Below are 22,904 nucleotides of genomic sequence, written 5' to 3' on the forward strand. Positions count from 1 at the left end.
TAGAAAACTACTGGAAAGAAATCTGGAGTAACCCAAAGGAATATAAAGAATCAAATTGGATAAATGATATTGAAGATGAAAATAAAGAAATACCACATATGACTTCAGTAAATATAATTAAAGATGACTTAACCGAAGCCCTCAAGAAATCCCACAATTGGAAAAGCCCAGGACAAGACAAAATACAAAACTTCTGGTACAAACACTTTACAACAGTACATCAACCAATGGCAATAGCAATGGATAAAATAATACAAACAGGACAAACCGATGACTTCCTCACTTCTGGAATAACATATCTACTCCCAAAAACAGAAAATACATCAGATCCCAGTAAATATAGACCCATCACTTGCCTAACAACAATGTATAAAATCTTAACATCCATAATATCAACAAAAATATATAATCATTTAAGCAACAACAACATAATAGCTGAAGAACAAAAAGGCTGTATAAAACACTCTATGGGCTGTAAAGAGCAATTAACAATAGACAATATCATAACAATAAGAGCTCGTCAAAAACATAGAAATCTTGAAATGGCATACATAGACTATAAGAAAGCATTCGATTCAGTCCCTCATAAATGGTTATTAAGAGTGTTAAAACTATATAAAATTGACAACACACTGATAAACACATTAGAAAATATGATGAAAAAATGGAATACTAAATTGTGTGTCAATACAAATAATGGAACAAAAATAAGTACAGAAATAAAAATAAATAGAGGAATATTTCAAGGAGATTCACTCAGTCCTCTGTGGTTCTGCTTAGCCATAAACCCACTGTCATCATTACTTAAAAAGCTAAAAGGCGTAAATCTAAAATCAAGTGATACAAAATATAATCTAACACATCTACTATATATGGACGACTTAAAACTATATGCCGAAAAAGAATCTGATTTAAATGCAATGCTAAAAACAACAGAAACTTTCTCCAATGATATAAATATGGAATTCGGATTAGATAAATGTGCTATAATGAAACTGAAAAGAGGAGTCTATTCTGAAAGAAATCAATACGAAACTGAAAATGGATATATAAAGGCACTAGAAAATGGAGATATATATAAGTACTTAGGAATTAAGCAAATGCATAAATCTAAAATGACAGAAGTTAAAGAAGAAATAAAGAAAACATTAAACCAAAGAATAATAAAAATACTAAAATCTCAACTAAACTCAAACAACAAATTCAAAGCCATAAACACTTGGGCTATACCTGTACTGACATACTCGTTCGGAATAATAAAATGGAGTAAAACAGAACTTGAGACCATTGAAAGACATATAAGGCGACAACTTACAATGTTTGGACTACACCACCCTAGAAGTTCTGTAGCACGACTGTGTGTTAGTAGAAAGCATGGGGGTAGAGGGTTACTAAACATTGTAAGCCTTGAAGCCAAACAGCGAGAATTGCTGAGAAAATACCATCAACAAAAATGCAATGTCTCAGAGCTCCACAAAATAACAGCAACACTTGATAACAACTACACACCTCTAAATCTCAGCAATAATGAACATCAAATAGAAATACAAAATGAAAAAGAGAGGATTAACACATGGGCCTCAAAAGAACTCCACGGTAGATACAGAGCAGAACTCAACCAAACACACGTAGACGAAGAAATGTCTACAAAATGGTTGAAGTACGCCGGTCTTCATGGAGAGACAGAGGGGTTCATGATGGCAATACAAGATCGAGTGATTCCGACACGAAACCATCAGAAATACATCCAAAAGCTAAATATACCAACAGACAAGTGCAGGATGTGTCATATGGAGTCAGAAACAATAGAACATATACTAAATGGGTGTAAAGTACTCACAAACACCGAGTACCTAAGCCGTCACAACCAAGTAGCCAAAATCATACATCAGGAATTGGCAATAAGATTCGGACTAATCAAAGAACCATTACCATACTATAGATACGAGCCACAAAGTGTAATGGAAAGCAACAGAGCCAAGCTCTACTGGGATAAGGAAATAAGAACAGATAAGACTGTGGCCCACAACCGCCCAGATATAGTACTAGTAGACAAACATCAAGATAAGGCGTACATAATAGACATAGCGGTCCCACTAACACACAAACTACAGGACACGCATAGTGAGAAACGCCGAAAATATACAGACTTGGCCTATGAGATCAATAAGATGTGGCGCATTAAGAAAGTTGAAATCATACCTATAATCCTGTCATCAATGGCCGTAATACCGAAAAATCTGGCCTTAAGTTTGGAATCACTGGAAATCAGAAAAACTAAGATCTATGAAATGCAAAAAGCAGTGATACTTCAGAGTTGTAGAACAGTCAGAAAAGTACTAGACTTGAGTTGAGTCTAACCAGTCGTGTCTCTGCCACCAAAAGTGGCCGACACAACTGTGATCACACCGGAACAACCGTGATATACAAAAATAATAATAATAATAATAATAATAATAATAATAATAATAATAATAATAATAATAATAATAATAATAATAATAATAATAATAATAATAATAATAATAATAATAATAATAATAATAATAATAATAAATATTAATACTATGCTATCACAAATCGGGGAATTTTTTATTGATAAGTGCAAAAAGTTTGACAAATACTTTTAGCACTTATAAAGTAATCAATTATTTAGGGAATTATCCTTGAATTGTAAATTTAATTTGTAATATATTTCAATATATGATTTACTATTAGATTTACTTATAATAAACTATCTTGAACATCAGTATAAAATAATTATAATATTTAGCAATTAGATTATGTTAATGTAGTATAAAAATTTTTATTAAATCTTTTATTTATAAATATTTTTTTTTTAAAAGTAGCCATAAAAAACTAGTTATTTAAGTTATTAATTGATAGATTAAAGATTAATACAATAAATAAATATATATAAATGTTTGATTGACTGATGATGGCTACAACAATTAATAAAAAATAATGATAATCAATAGAGTATAAAAATAAAATGATAGTTTAGTTTTTAAATACTTTTTAATAATTAATAGTATAAGTAAATTGAAAAAAATAATAAAATAATATTATTTTATCAGATAATTATAAATAAAATGATTTCAGCAAATATCTATACCTTATTACTAATTTCTATATATGTTTCTACAATATATTGTGAAAAACAGCTATTATTGACACCATATATCAAATCGGGTGACATAGCAAAGGCCCGATCACTGAGTCGGGTGACAGCACTGCCCAATGCAACCAATGTTGAGTCATATACTGGGTTTATAACCGTCGACGAGAAATACAATAGTAATACGTTTTTCTGGTTTATACCCGCTTTTGTAAGTTATTAATTGTTTAAAGTTATTATATTTTCGATATTAAGTTATTGGTATTTAATAAGTTTTTTTAAATCCTAAATTATTTTTTATATTTAATAAAGAAAAATCCCAAAACTGCACCGTTATTAGTATATACCGAGGGTGGACCGGGAGGATCATCAATAATGTCAATGTTTATGTTCGGATCTTTTAATTTAAATGATAAATTAAATGTCACAATAAATCCATTTGCATTGAATCAAGAGTTTTCAATTATATATGTGGATAATCCCGTGGGAACAGGATTTAGTTATACCGATAATCCCAATGGCTATTCTACAGATCAGAAAAATGTTTCCAAAAATTTATATGAGTTTCTACAACAGTTTTACACTGTATTTGATGACTACCGGAGCAATGATTTATATTTAGGCGGATTGTCTTATGCGGGAAAATTTGTGCCATCATTTGGTCACTACTTAATAAAAATGTCACACATTTCTAGAGTTAATTTCAAAGGTATACTCATTGGCAATGGTTTGACTGATCCAATCAATCAACTGACATACGATAAGACACTATTGAATTTGGGATTAATAGATGAAAATGAAGACAAAGAAATGCAAAATATTCAAAATAATTTTAAAGGTTTTGCAAAATCCAAAGATTATCGCAAAGCAACGGAAGTGTTTCTAAAGCTATGTTAGTAATCAAATTAATTTTAATTTAATTTAAATTATTTTTAATATATATATATAACTAATATATTTTTTAAATATCTAAATTATTCTTATATTAATAGACAATTTTATATTATGTGTAGATTATTATCGTTATCATTATTATTAATATCATTAGTTACTGTATCTGAAAATTGCTTTAACTAACATAAACATTATTATTATTATTTTGTTTTTTATAGTTACTACCGGTTATCTAACCAACATAACTGGTTATCTGGGTTTTCACGATATTGATAATAGTGGTAACAAATTAGAGTCATTGAAATATGTCGACCAATATGTTATTATATGATTATTATATGATTATCTATTATATATATATTATGTATTACATAAAATGATTTAAATATTATACATAATAACATTATAAACATTGATACTTAATAATAACTTTGCAATAGTATCGTTTGGACACTAATTTATAATCTATAAAATAAAAACATGTATAATTTTAGTTTAACAATCAATCATTTAATTTAATGTTTTTACATATTTATAGTAATTTTTTAAAATTGATGTTTAAAAATTTTATAAAACTCTATATATGAATATACAGTACATAAAAATTTTAATAATTTCAATTAACTTATTCTTAAAAAAAATTATCATAAATCTAAATTTAAACTAATTTTTTTAAATCTATATTTTAATAGAGAATATTAAAAATTTAAAAAATTTAAAAAAATTCAACAGTATTCAACAAAAATTTTAGAGACTATTAAAATTAATTTTTATATATTGTATTGAAAATATTTTTAGTCCAATTATTCATCTTATTTGTGCTGCTTTTAAATATCAAAGAAAGTTAAATCCTTATCAATGATTATTAATAATAAATATTTATACTATACTAACAATAAGTCCGATTTTTTTATCAATGAAAAAAAAGTTTGACAAATACTTTTTGCACTTAAAAAGTTTGTAATAACTATTCAACAAAATTTTATAGTAATCAACTATATATAAAAAAAACTAGTTATTTAAGTTATTAATTGATTACTTGAGGATTAATGTATAAAATTTTATATATGCGGGAAAATTTGTGCCATCATTTGGTCACTACTTAATAAAAATGTCACACATTTCTAGAGTTAATTTCAAAGGTATACTCATTGGCAATGGTTTGACTGATCCAATCAATCAACTGACATACGATAAGACACTATTGAATTTGGGATTAATAGATGAAAATGAAGACAAAGAAATGCAAAATATTCAAAATAATTTTAAAGGTTTTGCAAAATCCAAAGATTATCGCAAAGCAACGGAAGTGTTTCTAAAGCTATGTTAGTAATCAAATTAATTTTAATTTAATTTAAATTATTTTTAATATATATATATAACTAATATATTTTTTAAATATCTAAATTATTCTTATATTAATAGACAATTTTATATTATGTGTAGATTATTATCGTTATCATTATTATTAATATCATTAGTTACTGTATCTGAAAATTGCTTTAACTAACATAAACATTATTATTATTATTTTGTTTTTTATAGTTACTACCGGTTATCTAACCAACATAACTGGTTATCTGGGTTTTCACGATATTGATAATAGTGGTAACAAATTAGAGTCATTGAAATATGTCGACCAATATGTTATTATATGATTATTATATGATTATCTATTATATATATATTATGTATTACATAAAATGATTTAAATATTATACATAATAACATTATAAACATTGATACTTAATAATAACTTTGCAATAGTATCGTTTGGACACTAATTTATAATCTATAAAATAAAAACATGTATAATTTTAGTTTAACAATCAATCATTTAATTTAATGTTTTTACATATTTATAGTAATTTTTTAAAATTGATGTTTAAAAATTTTATAAAACTCTATATATGAATATACAGTACATAAAAATTTTAATAATTTCAATTAACTTATTCTTAAAAAAATTATCATAAATCTAAATTTAAACTAATTTTTTTAAATCTATATTTTAATAGAGAATATTAAAAATTTAAAAAATTTAAAAAAATTCAACAGTATTCAACAAAAATTTTAGAGACTATTAAAATTAATTTTTATATATTGTATTGAAAATATTTTTAGTCCAATTATTCATCTTATTTGTGCTGCTTTTAAATATCAAAGAAAGTTAAATCCTTATCAATGATTATTAATAATAAATATTTATACTATACTAACAATAAGTCCGATTTTTTTATCAATGAAAAAAAAGTTTGACAAATACTTTTTGCACTTAAAAAGTTTGTAATAACTATTCAACAAAATTTTATAGTAATCAACTATATATAAAAAAAACTAGTTATTTAAGTTATTAATTGATTACTTGAGGATTAATGTATAAAATTTTATATATGCGGGAAAATTTGTGCCATCATTTGGTCACTACTTAATAAAAATGTCACACATTTCTAAAGTTAATTTCAAAGGTATACTCATTGGCAATGGTTTGACTGATCCAATCAATCAACTGACATACGATAAGACACTATTGAATTTGGGATTAATAGATGAAAATGAAGACAAAGAAATGCAAAATATTCAAAATAATTTTAAAGGTTTTGCAAAATCCAAAGATTATCGCAAAGCAACGGAAGTGTTTCTAAAGCTATGTTAGTAATCAAATTAATTTTAATTTAATTTAAATTATTTTTAATATATATATATAACTAATATATTTTTTAAATATCTAAATTATTCTTATATTAATAGACAATTTTATATTATGTGTAGATTATTATCGTTATCATTATTATTAATATCATTAGTTACTGTATCTGAAAATTGCTTTAACTAACATAAACATTATTATTATTATTTTGTTTTTTATAGTTACTACCGGTTATCTAACCAACATAACTGGTTATCTGGGTTTTCACGATATTGATAATAGTGGTAACAAATTAGAGTCATTGAAATATGTCGACCAATATGTTACACAACCGTCGGTTCGCAGTGCTATACATGTCGGTAATGTTGTCTATAATATGACGAGTCAAGTAGTTTTTGAATACATGTTTGAAGACTTTAGCCGATCGGCTGAACCAAATCTGACGGCAATCATTGACAACGGATCCAAAGTATTGTTATTTACCGGAAATTTTGATATTATTTGCGGCGTCGAGTCTACCAATGGATTACTAATGAATAAAAGTAATTATAGTTTGTTTTTAAACAAAAAAAAATAATTATACTATTTTTTAAATTAACAATAATTATTGTATTTAAATAGATTGGAAATATTATAACGATTACAATAGAGCCAAACGAGACATTTGGAGAGTCAATACAAACGATACACAAATAGCCGGTTATGCAAAAAGTTTCGGTAATTTTACTCACGTTATCGTACGTAATGCCGGTCACGTTTCACTGGCAGACCAGCCCAGGTCTACACTAGATATGGCCATCAGATTTGTCAAATCTCTGCCGTTTGGACACTAACTTCTAATTTATAATATAAATAATTAATTATTAAAATTAAATTATTACATAATAAAAATATGCAAATAAATAATTTTAATACAAAATCATAATAAAACACAATAACTATTATTTTTTTAGATGTCTTATTATTAAGTTTGTTTATTATGGACTAATAATTAGTATGATTTGATTATCTATTATACATAATATGAATTAAATATTATAAATCACAATTACTTTTATTAATAGACTGTTATATGTTACAATTATTGTACATTATTATTATAAACTTTTTATTTGTTTTAATTTTTTAATAATGTTTTATAAAAATTTTTTAACAAACATTTAATTCTTGACTAATGTTTGAACATTTAACTAATATTCAAATTTTGTTTATTAATATTAATACTAATTTAATAAACTAAAAATAATTAAAACTTAATATTAGAAAAAGTTAATTTTAAATAAAACATTATATAAAAATTATAAGACAATAATTTATAATAAATATCTAAAAAATTATTTTTGATAAATTTAATAATAACTATGCAATACATATCCTTATGTAATACAAGTTTGATAAACAGTGAAAAAAGTTTGACGTTAACTTCTAGTACTTATAACGTAATATCCTAAAGTTTTAAGCTATAAGTTTATTATAAATACTATCAAGGTAAAACCTGTGTTGTTTTATGATGTAATATCTATGTAAGTGATTAACCTATGAATTTTATTAAAATTTGATAATTAGCTTCAAAGATATTAAAAATTGAAAAGATTGAAAACGGTATAATTAGATATATTATATTTTCAAAATTAACTATGTTTTAATTTATTTAAAATTTATATTATATAACTGGAAATTAGCAATTTATCTAAGATAAAAAATCAATAATACAAGTATAATATAGATGATTGAAATTAGTTAGCAAATTATTAGATTTTTTAAATTCTTTATAATAAAGCTGTAGTTTAAAACTTTCGGACATAACCATATATAGTGTATTTAATAACGGTATATTAGTAATTAGCTATACTGAAAACAATGAACTTATTAATCTTATTTTAAATAATCAATTATTTACAGTATTATCATTGAATAGCAATATATTTCAATCTATGAGTTAGGATTATTACAATAAGTGTCTATAAATATATGAAATTCATAACTTTATATCTAAAACAATTTTTTATCTAATGATAACTACAACAACTAATGAAAATTATGAAAATCAATAGAGTATAAAATAAAGTGAAAGTTTAGTTTTTTATATCATATAATAAATATCATACAATTAAATATTATTATACTGTATTATCTGATTATTATAAATAAAATGAATTTAGTAAATATCTATACTGTATTACTATTTTCTATATATGTTTCTAAACTATATTGTGAAAAACAGTTATTATTGACACCATATATCAAATCGGGTGACATAGCAAAGGCCCGATCACTGAGTCGGGTGACAGCACTGCCCAATGCACCCAATGTTGAGTCATATACTGGGTTTATAACCGTCGACGAAAAATACAATAGTAATACGTTTTTCTGGTTTATACCCGCTTTTGTAAGTTATTAATGTTTAAAATTATTTGTAAAAATAATTATTTATTTATTTTTAATTTAATAAAGAAAAATCCCAAAACTGCACCGGTATTAGTATATACTGAGGGTGGACCGGGAGGTTCATCAATAATGTCAATGTTTATGTTCGGAACTTTTAATATAAATGATAAATTAAATGTMACAATAAATCCCTATACATTGAATCAAGAGTTTTCAATTATATATGTGGATAATCCCGTGGGAACTGGATTTAGTTATACCGATAATCCCAATGGCTATTCAACCGATCAGTTGACTATCGCTAAAAATTTATACGAATTTCTACAACAGTTTTACACTGTATTTGATGACTACCGGAGCAATGATTTATATTTAGGCGGACTGTCTTATGCGGGAAAATATGTGCCATCATTTGGTCATTACTTAATAAAAATGTCACAAATTTCTAAAATCAATTTCAAAGGTATACTCATTGGCAATGGTTTGACTGATCCAATCAATCAACTGACATACGATAAGAYATTATTGAATTTGGGATTAATAGATGAAAATGAAGCCAAAGAATGTGCAAAATATTCAAAAWAGTTTTAAAGGTTTTGCAAAATCCAAAGATTATCGCAAAGCAACGGAAGTGTTTCTAAACTAATTCGTAATTAAATTTAATTAATTTTATTATTTTTAAATATATWTAWAAATATCTAAATAATATATTTAAAAAAATATCTAAATTATAATTATATTAATAGACAAATTTATATTATTRTAATTATTATTAAWATCAWTAGTTACTGTATTTKAAAATTGCTTTAACTAACATAAATATTATTATATTTTATTTTGTTTTATTTTTAGTTAGTGCCAGTTATCTAACCAACATAACTGGTTATCWGGGTTTTTAYGATATTGATAATAGTGGTAACAAATTAGAGTCAAGTATATGTGTCGACCAATATGTTACACAACCGWCGGTTCGCAGTGCTATACATGTCGGTAATGTTGTCTWTAATATGACGAGTCAAGTAGTTTTTGAATACATGTTTGAAGACTTTAGCCGATCGGCTGAACCAAATCTGACGGCAATTATTGATAACGGATACAAAGTATTGTTATTTACCGGTAATTTTGATATTATGGTTGGCGTCGAGTCTATCAATGGATTACTGATGAATCAAAGTAATTATAATTTGTTTTWAAAAATAAAWTAATTAAACTGTATTTTACATTAACAATAATTATTGTTTGTTAAATAGATTGGAAATATTATAATAATTACAATAAAGCCAAACGAGACATTTGGAGAGTCAATACAAACGATACACAAATAGCCGGTTATGCAAAAAGTTTCGGTAATTTTACTCATGTTATCGTACGTAATGCCGGTCACGCATCACTGTTTGATCAGCCCAGGGCTACACAGGATATGGCCATCAGATTTGTAAAATCTCTGCCGTTTGGACACTAACTTCTAATCTATAATATAAATAATTAAAAATATTAATTTTATTTTTAAAATATAGAAAATTATTTTTTTTAATTTTTTACATATAAATAAGCAAATAAATAATTTTAATACAAAATGATTAACAAACTAACTATTATTTTTTTAGATGTCTTATTATTAAGTTTGTTTATTATGGACTAATAATTAGTATGTTTTGATTATCTATTATATATATATTATGTATTACATAAAATGATTTAAATATTATACATAATAACATTATAAACATTGATACTTAATAATAACTTTGCAATAGTATCGTTTGGACACTAATTTATAATCTATAAAATAAAAACATGTATAATTTTAGTTTAACAATCAATCATTTAATTTAATGTTTTTACATATTTATAGTAATTTTTTAAAATTGATGTTTAAAAATTTTATAAAACTCTATATATGAATATACAGTACATAAAAATTTTAATAATTTCAATTAACAATATTATTATATATATATCTTGAAAAAAATTATCATAAATCTAAATTTAAACTAATTTTTTTAAATCTATATTTTAATAGAGAATATTAAAAATTTAAAAAATTTAAAAAAAATTCAACAGTATTCAACAAAAATTTTAGAGACTATTAAAATTAATTTTTATATATTGTATTGAAAATATTTTTAGTCCAATTATTCATCTTATTTGTGCTGCTTTTAAATATCAAAGAGAAATACAATAATATCCTTATCAATGATTATTAATAATAAATATTTATACTATACTAACAATAAGTCTTATTATTTTTATCAATAAAAAAAAGTTTGACAAATACTTTTTGCACTTAAAAAGATAAATTTGTAATAACTATTCAACATTATATTTTATAGATAATCAACTATATATAAAAAAAACTATTATTTAAGTTATTAATTGATTACTTGAGGATTAATGTATAATATTTTATATATGCGGGAAAATTTGTGCCATCATTTGGTCACTACTTAATAAAAATGTCACACATTTCTAAGTTAATTTCAAAGGTATACTCATTGGCAATGGTTTGACTGATCCAATCAATCAACTGACATACGATAAGACACTATTGAATTTGGGATTAATAGATGAAAATGAAGCCAAAGATATGCAAAATATTCAAAATAGTTTTAAAGGTTTTGTAAAATCCAAAGACTATCGCAAAGCAACGGAAGTGTTTCTAAAGCTATGTTAGTAATGAAATTAATTTAAATTTAATTTATTATTATTTTTTAATATATATATATAACTAATATATTTTTTAAATATCTAAATTATTCTTATATTAATAGACATATTTTATATTATGTGTAGATTATTATTTTTATCATTATTATTAATATATTAGTTACTGTATCTGAAATATTGCTTTAACTAACATAAATATTCATATTACTATTTTGTTTTTTAATAGTTACTACCGGTTATCTAACCAACATAACTGGTTATCTAGGGTTTCACGATATTGATAATAGTGGTAACAAATTAGAGTCAATTAAATATGTCGACCAATATGTTACACAACCGACTGTTCGCAGTGCTATACATGTCGGTAATGTTGTCTATAATATGACGAGTCAAGTGGTCGCTCAGTACATGTTTGAAGACATTAGCCGATCGGCTGAACCAAATCTGACGGCAATCATAGACAACGGATACAAAGTATTGTTATTTACCGGTAATTTTGATATTATTTGTGGCGTCGAGTCTACCAATGGATTACTGATGAATCAAAGTAATTATAATTTGTTTAAAAAAAACTAATTACAATGTATTTTACATTAACAATAATTATTGTATTTAAATAGATTGGAAATATTATAACGATTACAATAAAGCCAAACGAGACATTTGGAGAGTCAATAAAAACGACACACAAATAGCCGGTTATGCAAAAAGTTTCGGTAATTTTACTCACGTTATCGTACGTAATGCCGGTCACGTTTCACTGTTAGACCAGCCCAGGGCTACACTGGATATGGCCATCAGATTTCTTAAATCTATATCTTTTGGACAATAACTTGTAATATATAATATAATTAATTAATTATTAAAATTAAATTATTACATAATAAAAATATGCAAATAAATAATTTTAATACAAAATCATAATAAAACACAATAACTATTATTTTTTTAGATGTCTTATTATTAAGTTTGTTTATTATGGACTAATAATTAGTATGTTTTGATTATCTATTATACATAATATGAATTAAATATTATAAATCACAATTACTTTTATTAATAGACTATTATATGTTACAATTACTGTACATTATTATTATAAACTTTTTATTTGTTTTAATTTAATAATGTTTTATAAAATTTTTGTAACAAACATTTAATTCTTGACTAATGTTTGAACATTTAAATAATATTGTCAAATACTACTTTAATAAAATAAAAATAATTAAAACTTAATATTAAAAAAAGTTAATTTTAAATAAAACATTATAGACAATAATTTATAATAAATATCTAAAAAAATATTTAATAATAACTATGCAATAAATATCCTTATGTATTACAAGTTTGATAAACAGTGAAAAAAGTTTCTAATACTTCTAGTACTTATATCGTAATGTCCGAAAGTTTTAAACTATAAGTTTATTATATAAATACTATAAATGCAAAACCTATGTTGTTTTATGATGTAATATCTTAAGTGATTAATCTATGAATTTTATTAAAATTTGATAATTAGCTTCAAAGATATTTAAAAAATTAATGAGGATGAAAAACGATATAATTAGATATATTTTCAAATTTAACCATGTATTAATTTATTCAAAAAATTATATTGTATAACTGGAAATTAGCAATTTATCTAAGATAAAACAATCAATAATATAAGTACTTAGTTAACATATTATTAGATTTTTTAAATACTTTATAATAAAGCTGTAATTTAAAACTTTAGGACATATATAGTGTATTTAATAACGTTAAATTAGTAATTAGCTAGACTGAAAACAATGTACTAATTAATCTTATTTTAAATAATCAATTATTTACAGTATTATCATTGAATAGCAATATATCTATGATTTAGGATTATTACAATAAGTATATATAAATATATGAAATTCATAACTTTATATCTAAAACAATTTTTTATCTTTTTATGATAACTATAACAACTAATAAAAATAATGAAAATAAATAGAGTATAAAATAAAGTGAAAGTTTATTTTTTTAATAATTAATAGTATCATATAAATAAATTGAGTAAAACAATTAAATATAATTATACTGTATTATCAGATTATTATAAATAAAATGAATTTAGCAAATATCTATACTGTATTACTATTTTATATATATGTTTCTACACTATATTGTGAAAAACAGTTATTATTGACACCATATATCAAATCGGGTGACATAGCAAAGGCCCGATCACTGAGTCGGGTGACAGCACTGCCCAATGCACCCAATGTTGAGTCATATACTGGGTTTATAACCGTCGACGAGAAATACAATAGTAATACGTTTTTCTGGTTTATACCCGCTTTTGTAAGTATTTAATAATAACTCATTTTCGATATTAAGTTATTGATATTTAATTATCTTTTTAAGTTTTTAAATACTAAATTATTTTTTATATTTAATAAAGAAAAATCCCAAAACTGCACCGGTATTAGTATATACTGAGGGTGGACCGGGWACCTCATCAATAATGACAATGTTTAAGTTTGGATCATTCAATATAGACAATAAATTAAATGTAACAATAAATCCATTTGCATTTAATCAAGAGTTTTCAATTATATATGTGGATAATCCMGTGGGAACWGGATTTAGTTATACCGATAATCCCAATGGCTATTCAACAGATCAGTTGACTATCACTAAAAATTTATACGAATTTCTACAACAGTTTTACATTGTTTTTGATGACTACCGAAGCAATGATTTATATTTAGGCGGATTGTCTTATGCGGGAAAATATGTGCCATCATTTGGTCACTACTTAATAAAAATGTCACAAATTTCTAAATTGAATTTCAAAGGTATACTCATTGGCAATGGTTTGACTGATCCAATCACTCAACTGACATACGATAAGACACTATTGAGTTTGGGATTAATAGATGAAAATGAAGCCAAAGAAGTGCAAAACATTCAAAATCGGATTAAAGGTTTTGCAAAATCCARAGATTATCGCAAAGCATCGGAATTGATGGAAATGTTAGGTATGTAATGAAATACTTTAAATTTTAATTATTTTTTATTAATATAAAAAACTAATACATTTAAAAATATTATAACTATTTTTTTAGTGTTGTCACGAATCTGCTATCTAAGCAACACAACTGGTTTTAGACTGTTTTACAATATGCATGAGTCGGGCGGTGACCTAATACAGTCACTGAGTTATGTCGACCATTATTTAGGACAACCGTCGGTTCGCAGTGCTATACATGTCGGTAATGTTGTCTATAATATGTCGAGTCATGAAGTCTTTCAATACATGTATGAAGACATGAGCCGATCGGCTGAACCAAATCTGACGGCAATTATTGATAACGGATTAAAAGTATTGTTATTTACCGGAAATTTTGATATTCTGGTTGGCGTCGAGTCTACCAATGGATTACTGATGAATAAAAGTAATTATAGTTTAATTAATATAAAATTAATTGTAACAAAATTTTCAAAAWAAATATTATGTATTTAATAGATTGGAAATATTATAACGATTACAATAGAGCCAAACGAGACATTTGGAGAGTCAATASAAACGACACACAAATAGCCGGTTATGCAAAAAGTTTCGGTAATTTTACTCACATTATCGTACGTAATGCCGGTCACGTTTCACCATTAGATCAGCCCAGGGCTACACAGGATATGGTCATCAGATTTCTCAAATCTATACCCTTTGGACACTAATATAAAATTTTTAAAAATTGAATTTATAATAAAAACATTTTTTCTATWAAAATATATAAAATTTGATTATCATTTATGAAATGTTTTATTAAGTTAATTATTTCACGCGCAAGTTTTTTTATAATACTAACTAGAATGTCCCGCGCAACATGTATAGCTATGCAATTCTTTTACTGATTTAAAATATTCATCATTAGTAATTTGAATGGGTGCCTAATATGTTATATACATCAAAATATTAACCAATACACATTAATTCCTCTAAACTTAAAAAATTTTAGATTTTTAAATATATTTAAATAATTTTAATAAAAATTGAAAATTTATTTTTTTTGCGAAAAAATTTTACAAAAAGTTAGCACAGGTAGCTAATCTCCCGGTGCCATGTGAGTCATAAAATATAGCAAAATGGAATTACACAACACCTGCCTACCTGTCCTTAAAACCTCCATTAGCTCAAAAAACATTTAAAATTTCCCATAGAAATAACATTGCTTTAAATAAAAATTGAAAATTTTAAAACAAATTGAAAATTTTAGCATTTGAGAAAATTTTACATAAATTTAGCACAGGTATCTAACCTCCCGGTGCTCTGTGATTCATATAATATAGCAAAATGTAATTATAGAAAATCAGCCTACCTGAGCCTAAAAGCTACCTGAGCTCAATAGTCATTTAAAATTTACCATAGAAATAACATTGCTTTAAATATAAATTGAAAATTTTAATTCAATTTGAAAATTTTTGCATTTGAGAAAATTTTACAAAAATTTAGCACAGGTAGCTAACCTCCCGGTGCTCTATGACTCATATAATATAGCAAAATCTAATAACACAGCACCTGCCTACCTGTCCCTAAAACCTACCTAAGCTCAATAATCATTTAAAATTTCCCATACAAATAACATTGCTTTAAATTAAAATTGAAAATATAACAATACATTTTTAGAGTTGAATTAAAATATGGTTGTTGATGAAATGTGCACACATACATACAGACGGAGACTATTATCTTAAAGTGTTATCTTGATTATTTTGCTTTCGTTTATACACGTGTTTAAAAAAATTTAAAATCACGATAACAGTGATAAGTAATATGATTTATTAATTATTATTTTTGCTTTTCAATAAACTTAATTAATACTAAAAAAATAATTATAGTAATCAACAAATTTWWAAAAAATATATTCCTTATTAATAAAATGTACTTGCTATAATTAACTAAGCAACTARTAAATAATTTTTAATTAACATAGGTCATAATCTATTAAATTTAAAACAATAAACTAATTGTATGAAAAATAAAMTACTATACTTTATATTATATATATATACATGTATTATCTATTAATAATTATCTAATAATTATAATRAAAAATATATTTATTATGAATTTACAGTGTATTACTAATTATTTTTAAACATATTTCTTATAAATATTATAATATTTGTTGTTTAAAATTAATTTCTATTGTATTAATAATTAATAATTTACTATTATATTWAAYAATAAAAATTATAACATTAAATGACTATATAATAATGACTAATCAATATTGGTAAATGTTTAGCAATTATATTTTAATAAAAATAATATAAATTGATTAAATATTTAGTACATTTAAGGTTAGCACTAACCTAAATGTACGAAATAAATAATAATCAAATTAATAATACATTCAATGATAGTAAATAAATAAATATAAATAAGTATTTTATMATAAAATTAAAGATTGTTAAGTGGGGGAAGTGGGGTATTACTGACATTTAGGACTAAGCTAAACTAACTTATGTAAACCAAAACTCGGTAATATACCACCGGCCCTTACGGTTGGGCTCTCAACCCGGTCGGTTTCGTGGTGTGTGGCTTAAGGGGCGAGCGGATCCCCTTGTTCCCCGACATAGTCGGGTAACTCCTACTATACGGGAGTAACCGTGTTCATGTTTGTAGTTGACAACGGACATGTCATCGGGTATGCAATTACCTTCAGGATAGGATACCTTATAGATGGATTACCATATACGTAGGTTGCTTTATAGGAGTTAACCCATAAGTAGGTTATCATATATGTAGGTTGCCGTATAGGTAGGTTATCTTATAGGTAGGTAAACATACAGGTAGGTTATCTTATAGATGGACTACCATATCGGCAGACAACTATAGATAGGTTACCGTGCAGTTAGATTACCTTATAGATAGGTTACCATATAAGCAGGTTACATTATAGATAGTTTACTATATGAGTAGGTTCCTTATAATCAGATTACAATATAGGTAGGTTATCTTATAGGTATGTTATCCTAAAATATTGCATACCTCAGTGTCTCTGTCATGTCGTTAGTTTAGGTTCTCTCGTAGGTTCATCTGTAGGTACTCTCGTAGGTTCACCTGTAGGTACTCTCGTAGGTTCACCTGTAGGTACTCTCGTAGGTTCACCTGTAGGTACTCTCGTAGGTTCACCTGTAGGTACTCTCGTAGGTTCACCTGTAGGTACTCTCGTAGGTTCACCTGTAGGTACTCTCGTAGGTTCACCTGTAGGTACTCTCGTAGGTTCACCTGTAGGTACTCTCGTAGGTTCACCTGTAGGTACTCTCGTAGGTTCACCTGTAGGTACTCTCGTAGGTTCACCTGTAGGTACTCTCGTAGGTTCACCTGTAGGTACTCTCGTAGGTTCACCTGCAGGTACTCTCGTAGGTTCACCCGTAGGTTCACCTGTAGGTTCACCTGTAGGTTCACCCGTAGGTTCACCCGTAGGTTCACCTGTAGGTTCACCCGTAGGTTCACCCGTAGGTTCACCCGTAGGTTCACCCGTAGGTTCACCCGTAGGTTCACCCGTAGGTTCACCCGTAGGTTCACCCGTAGGTTCACCCGTAGGTTCACCCGTAGGTTCACCCGTAGGTTCACCCGTAGGTTCACCCGTAGGTTCACCCGTAGGTTCACCCGTAGGTTCACCCGTAGGTTCACCCGTAGGTTCACCCGTAGGTTCACCCGTAGGTTCACCCGTAGGTTCCAATAAGAGTTCGGGTGTGAGATGCCCCCGTATACGGTACGGTGCCGGAGTTCTCATAATAAAAATATTTACTTACGTAATAGTTGTTTAACGTCCGCGTGGTTATGGATGTATTCTGAAGGCGTCCCTTAAGATGTCCAACGATTGGTCCGCGTCGAGAAAGTAAACACACACAAAGTAATATGCAAATACTTTTATTAATTCACTCTAAAGCAATACACGTAGTATGACTCCAAGTGGAGAACTGATTTTGGTGTTTGAGAGACACCTCTATTTATACTAAAGTGTACGTTCATAAAAAGTGTGTCACATTGAGTCAGGTTTTAATCACTATTAAAACTGGGAGTTTACTATTTAATTTTTTCTATAACATTTTAGTGCATTATTTTAACACTAAAATATTGAATAAAATTTCCTTAAAAACAAGGTGTTTACCTTTAGGTTTTCTGTATAACATTTTAGTGCTGTTATAAATTTTTAACAAATAAAAATAAGAATAATTTTTGAAATACTTTTTCGGAGTAAAACAAATAATATACCCTTACAATATATTTTAATTATGTATGTTATCCTTGACTTCAATATAAAATTATTTAATGTAGAAATATTAGTGTATATAAGCATTTGTTTATTATAGGGAAAGTTTTCAATAATTTAGCTTATGTAATAATTATGTTTTTTAATTATTTAAATAAAAACAAAACTTATTTAATAGTTAAATATTTTGCTGATTTGACCCACTATTGCATTTCCGCCCCTTCAAGTCTTCATCTGTCCTCAGATGTGTAACACTAATAACTCATGTACACATTAGTTTACAAATTTTCTATTTATAAAATATTACTATAAAATCCCTTCACCTTAAAAAATGCATGCATTATGTAAACTTAAATCTATAAAATACCAATAATGCATTATAATAAATTTTAATCGTTGTCCGTTTTCTGATCATTATTGTGCTTTGTTTGTTGTTCCGTGTTATCAATTTCATCGTCCAGTTGATTTTCATTGTCATTTAGTGTAGTAATATGTTTAGCATTGTTACTATCTACTTCATCAATACTGTCCAATTCAGGAATTATTTCATTGTTCCATTTTCTTAATCGTCTTATATGTACTTTCTTAAACTTTTTCCTTGGATTATGTACACTTTGAACAGTGTATACAAGTGGACTGTGCCGCGTAATTATCTTATAAGGGCCAATATATTGGCTTAATAATTTTGTACTAAGACCAATCTCTCTGTGAGGAATATGTAGTGACACCAAGTCACCCTCCTCAAATACTACATCGCGATGTTTAGCATCATAACGGAATTTACCATCATTATGAGCCTCTATAATTCTCATTTGAACCAATCTTCTTGTCTCCTCCATATATTTTAAATAATTAGTACCAAATGCAAAGTCACGCGGTAGATCATAAGATATGTCAATTGGTACTTTTGGTTCTCTTCCATATAGTAAGAAAAAAGGAGAAACTTTGGTAGCTTTATGATTACTAACGTTATACGAGAATGTTACTTTGGGTAAGTACTGGTCCCAATTGGTAACATTATCTTGAACATAATTTTTAAGCATCATAGCTACAGTCCCGCATGCTTTTTCTGCAGTTCCATTCGATTGTGGACTATATGGTGTGGTTTTCACATGTTTGGAGGCTGTCAACTTAAAGACTTCTTCCATAAAGTCTGATATAAAGTATCTGGCATTATCTGTTAACACTTTTTTAATGGCGCCGTGTCTTGCCAGAACTTCATCAACAAACCATTTCGCTATAGTAATGGCTTGTACATTCCTCACTGCCTTTGTCTCCATCCATTTTGTAAATAAGTCAATCATTATTATAATGTATTTACTGCCTTTTGACGTCGGAGAGAGAGGCCCAAGTATGTCTACTCCGACAATTTCAAATGGTTCATTGGCATCGATAGGCTGCAGCATTCCTTTCTCCAGTTTATTGTCGACTTTATTCAACTGACATGACTCGCAGTTGTTTACGTATTTTCTGATTGACTTTTCACAGTGAGGCCAGAAAAATCTCTCTTTGATTTTTCCATATGTTTTTTCAAATCCTAAGTGAGCTCCGGACAACTCATTGTCATGTAAATCTTGTAGGATTTGTCGTCTTAATTCTTTAGGAAGGCATAACTGTAGCCTCCTATTTCTATTATCATCATAACTTATCCTATATAGAATTTCATTTTCAATAATGAATTTGCTTAAGCTTTTACTTTGTTGATTATTTTTTATTTTCTCTTTTAATTCTTTACACCATTTATCACTATCTTGTTTCTCTATTATGTTTATTGTAGGATTTATTAGTACTGGTATTACTGGTTCCCAATCGTCTGGTTCCTCGTATGGATATCTTGATAATGCGTCAGCATTGTTATGTAATTTTCCTTTCTTATATTTTACTTCAAAGTCATATTCTTCGAGTATTGTTCTCCAATGCATTAATCTTCTGTTTGGGTTTTTCAAATTTCTAATATATTGTAGTGGATTATGGTCACTATATACCACAAAATGTTCGCCATATATGTAATGTCGATACCTTTCAACAGCCCATACTATAGCTAAACATTCTTTTTCTGTGATACCATAGTTTAGTTGTGCACTATTAAACATTTTACTGTTGTAACTGATGACGACATGTTTACCATTTTGAATTTGTCCTAGTATTGCTGACATGCCATAGCCACAAGCATCAGTGAATATTTCAATAGGGGCACCTTCTTGATATTGTGCTAGTATTGGAGCAGTAATTAATCTATTTTTAAGTTCATCAAATGCTTTTTGACATTTAATATCCCAATTAAATTTAACATCTTTGCGCAACAGGTTTGTTAATGGTTCGGCTACAAAAGCATAATCTTGTACAAACACTCTATAGTAATTTGCTAGTCCAAGAAAGCTTTGTACATCTCTAACTTTCTTAGGTATCGGGAATGCTTTAACTGATTTTATTTTGTCTTCATCTGGCTTTATTCCATCCGATGAAACTATATGTCCTAAATATTTTACTTCTTTGCAAAGAAATTCACATTTTTCAATGCCTAGTCGTAGATCATATTCTCTAATTAATTTCAAGACGCTTTCCACGTGTCGTAGATGTTCATCAAATGTATTGGAGAATATTATTATGTCATCCAAATATACTACGACAAATTGATACAATACATTTCTTAAAACTTTTTGCATATATCGTTGAAATGTCGCCGGTGCATTGGTAAGACCAAACGGCATCACTTTAAACTGATATAAGCCATCAGGTGTTATAAATGCTGTCTTCGGTCTATCTGATACTTTTACATGAATATTCCAATATCCACTTAATAGGTCCATAACAGTAAAGTATTTACTTCCTTCAAGAGCTGCGAGAGCGTCGTTAATCAATGGTAAAGGATGTCTATCTTTGATTGTAATAGAATTTAGTTTTCTGTAGTCGACACAAAATCTAATTTTCCCGTTTTTCTTTTTAACCAATACTACAGGAAAACTATATGGTGATTTACTTTCCTCGATAACATTTGCATCCAACATTTCTTTTACTTGTTGTCGTATTATTTCTTTTTCTTTTGGTGAATTTCTATAAGCGCGTAGACGTACTGGTTCTTCAGTTGTTAGCTTAATTTCGTGTTCAACATCAACAGCTTTACCTAATTGTAATACAGATTCTCCAAAAAGATCTCTATTCTTTTCAAGCAATCTAAACATTTTTTGTCTCTTGTAATTATCAGTAGTAAGGATATGAAACTGTTTTTTATTATCATCTACGCTTTCAATCATATAATTCTCTTCGCATCCGTATTGAGGGTATGATATTAGGTACATTAAGGCTATTTTGAGATTTTTACACAAGTATTTATTAGCTTTTGACGAATTGTATAAAATGACATCTATTGGTTTTTGTAAATCAATAAGTGTTTCTTGTATTACAATCTGATAATCGTCATACAGTCTCTTAACTGGTTTAAGGAAACCAAATTGTGTATTAGGTGGTAGATTACTTGTGTCAATCTCACATTTAGCATTAGTCATTGTTTCATTTGGAATGTGATAATCTTGACGTAACCTTACTTCTAGGGTTGAGTCTGGTTCCTGTATTATAAAATCTGAGTTTATCCAATCGATTTGATCTTCATTTCCAAAGTCTAGCTTTAATTTTGATTTTCTGCAAAAATCAAGACCCAGAAGTGCTGAATATTTGATTTCATCGAATATGTAGAAATCTTGAATGTAAATCTCATTGTCGACTTCAACATTCAATTTAACGTACTGTCCTAATTCATAGCGTTTGTTATTTAATAGTAATATTTCTTTGCCTTTCCTTTCTTTTGGCTGTTCTTTTAACCTTGTTAATAGTTCAGAGTTAATTATAGATACTGTTGATCCTGTATCTATAATTGCTGTTACATGTATATTATTTAATTTAATTTTTCTTTTGATAAGCGTTGTCGAAT

At 26.9% G+C, this 22,904-nt stretch overlaps 6 protein-coding genes across 6 annotated transcripts; all 6 read left to right on the forward strand.

The window, feature by feature from the left end:
- Positions 1–3,092: 3,092 nt before the first annotated feature.
- LOC128954628 (vitellogenic carboxypeptidase-like) lies at positions 3,093–4,343 on the forward strand. Its single transcript, XM_054300231.1, has 3 exons — positions 3,093–3,329; positions 3,431–4,010; positions 4,231–4,343. The coding sequence occupies exons 1-3, from the start codon at positions 3,093–3,095 to the stop codon at positions 4,341–4,343; spliced, it is 930 nt and encodes a 309-aa protein (XP_054156206.1).
- A 2,106-nt stretch (positions 4,344–6,449) lies between these two features.
- LOC128954629 (probable serine carboxypeptidase CPVL) lies at positions 6,450–7,495 on the forward strand. Its single transcript, XM_054300232.1, has 3 exons — positions 6,450–6,663; positions 6,884–7,204; positions 7,284–7,495. Exons 1-3 carry the CDS (start codon positions 6,450–6,452, stop codon positions 7,493–7,495), a joined length of 747 nt encoding a protein of 248 aa, XP_054156207.1.
- Positions 7,496–8,847: 1,352 nt separating this feature from the next.
- On the forward strand, positions 8,848–9,685 carry LOC128954545 (vitellogenic carboxypeptidase-like; the record flags this gene model as incomplete). Its single annotated transcript, XM_054300135.1, has 2 exons — positions 8,848–9,051; positions 9,117–9,685. Coding segments are annotated over 2 exons (729 nt in total), but the record flags the coding sequence as incomplete, so codon positions are not given.
- Positions 9,686–9,908: 223 nt separating this feature from the next.
- LOC128954632 (probable serine carboxypeptidase CPVL) lies at positions 9,909–10,512 on the forward strand. The gene is made up of 2 exons (XM_054300233.1): positions 9,909–10,223; positions 10,301–10,512. Exons 1-2 carry the CDS (start codon positions 10,058–10,060, stop codon positions 10,510–10,512), a joined length of 378 nt encoding a protein of 125 aa, XP_054156208.1. The 5' UTR covers positions 9,909–10,057.
- Positions 10,513–11,543: 1,031 nt separating this feature from the next.
- LOC128954633 (probable serine carboxypeptidase CPVL) lies at positions 11,544–12,549 on the forward strand. The gene is made up of 3 exons (XM_054300234.1): positions 11,544–11,719; positions 11,944–12,264; positions 12,338–12,549. Exons 1-3 carry the CDS (start codon positions 11,638–11,640, stop codon positions 12,547–12,549), a joined length of 615 nt encoding a protein of 204 aa, XP_054156209.1. The 5' UTR covers positions 11,544–11,637.
- Positions 12,550–13,811: 1,262 nt separating this feature from the next.
- Positions 13,812–15,437, forward strand: LOC128954634 (probable serine carboxypeptidase CPVL). The gene is made up of 4 exons (XM_054300235.1): positions 13,812–14,048; positions 14,149–14,728; positions 14,816–15,145; positions 15,217–15,437. Exons 1-4 carry the CDS (start codon positions 13,812–13,814, stop codon positions 15,426–15,428), a joined length of 1,359 nt encoding a protein of 452 aa, XP_054156210.1. The 3' UTR covers positions 15,429–15,437.
- Positions 15,438–22,904: the final 7,467 nt, after the last annotated feature.

The sequence above is a fragment of the Oppia nitens genome, unplaced genomic scaffold (assembly GCF_028296485.1).
Source record: "Oppia nitens isolate AA-2021 unplaced genomic scaffold, nextdenovo-longstitch-racon4-pilon3 scaffold28_pilon_pilon_pilon, whole genome shotgun sequence".
NCBI classification, from domain to species: domain Eukaryota; kingdom Metazoa; phylum Arthropoda; class Arachnida; order Sarcoptiformes; family Oppiidae; genus Oppia; species Oppia nitens.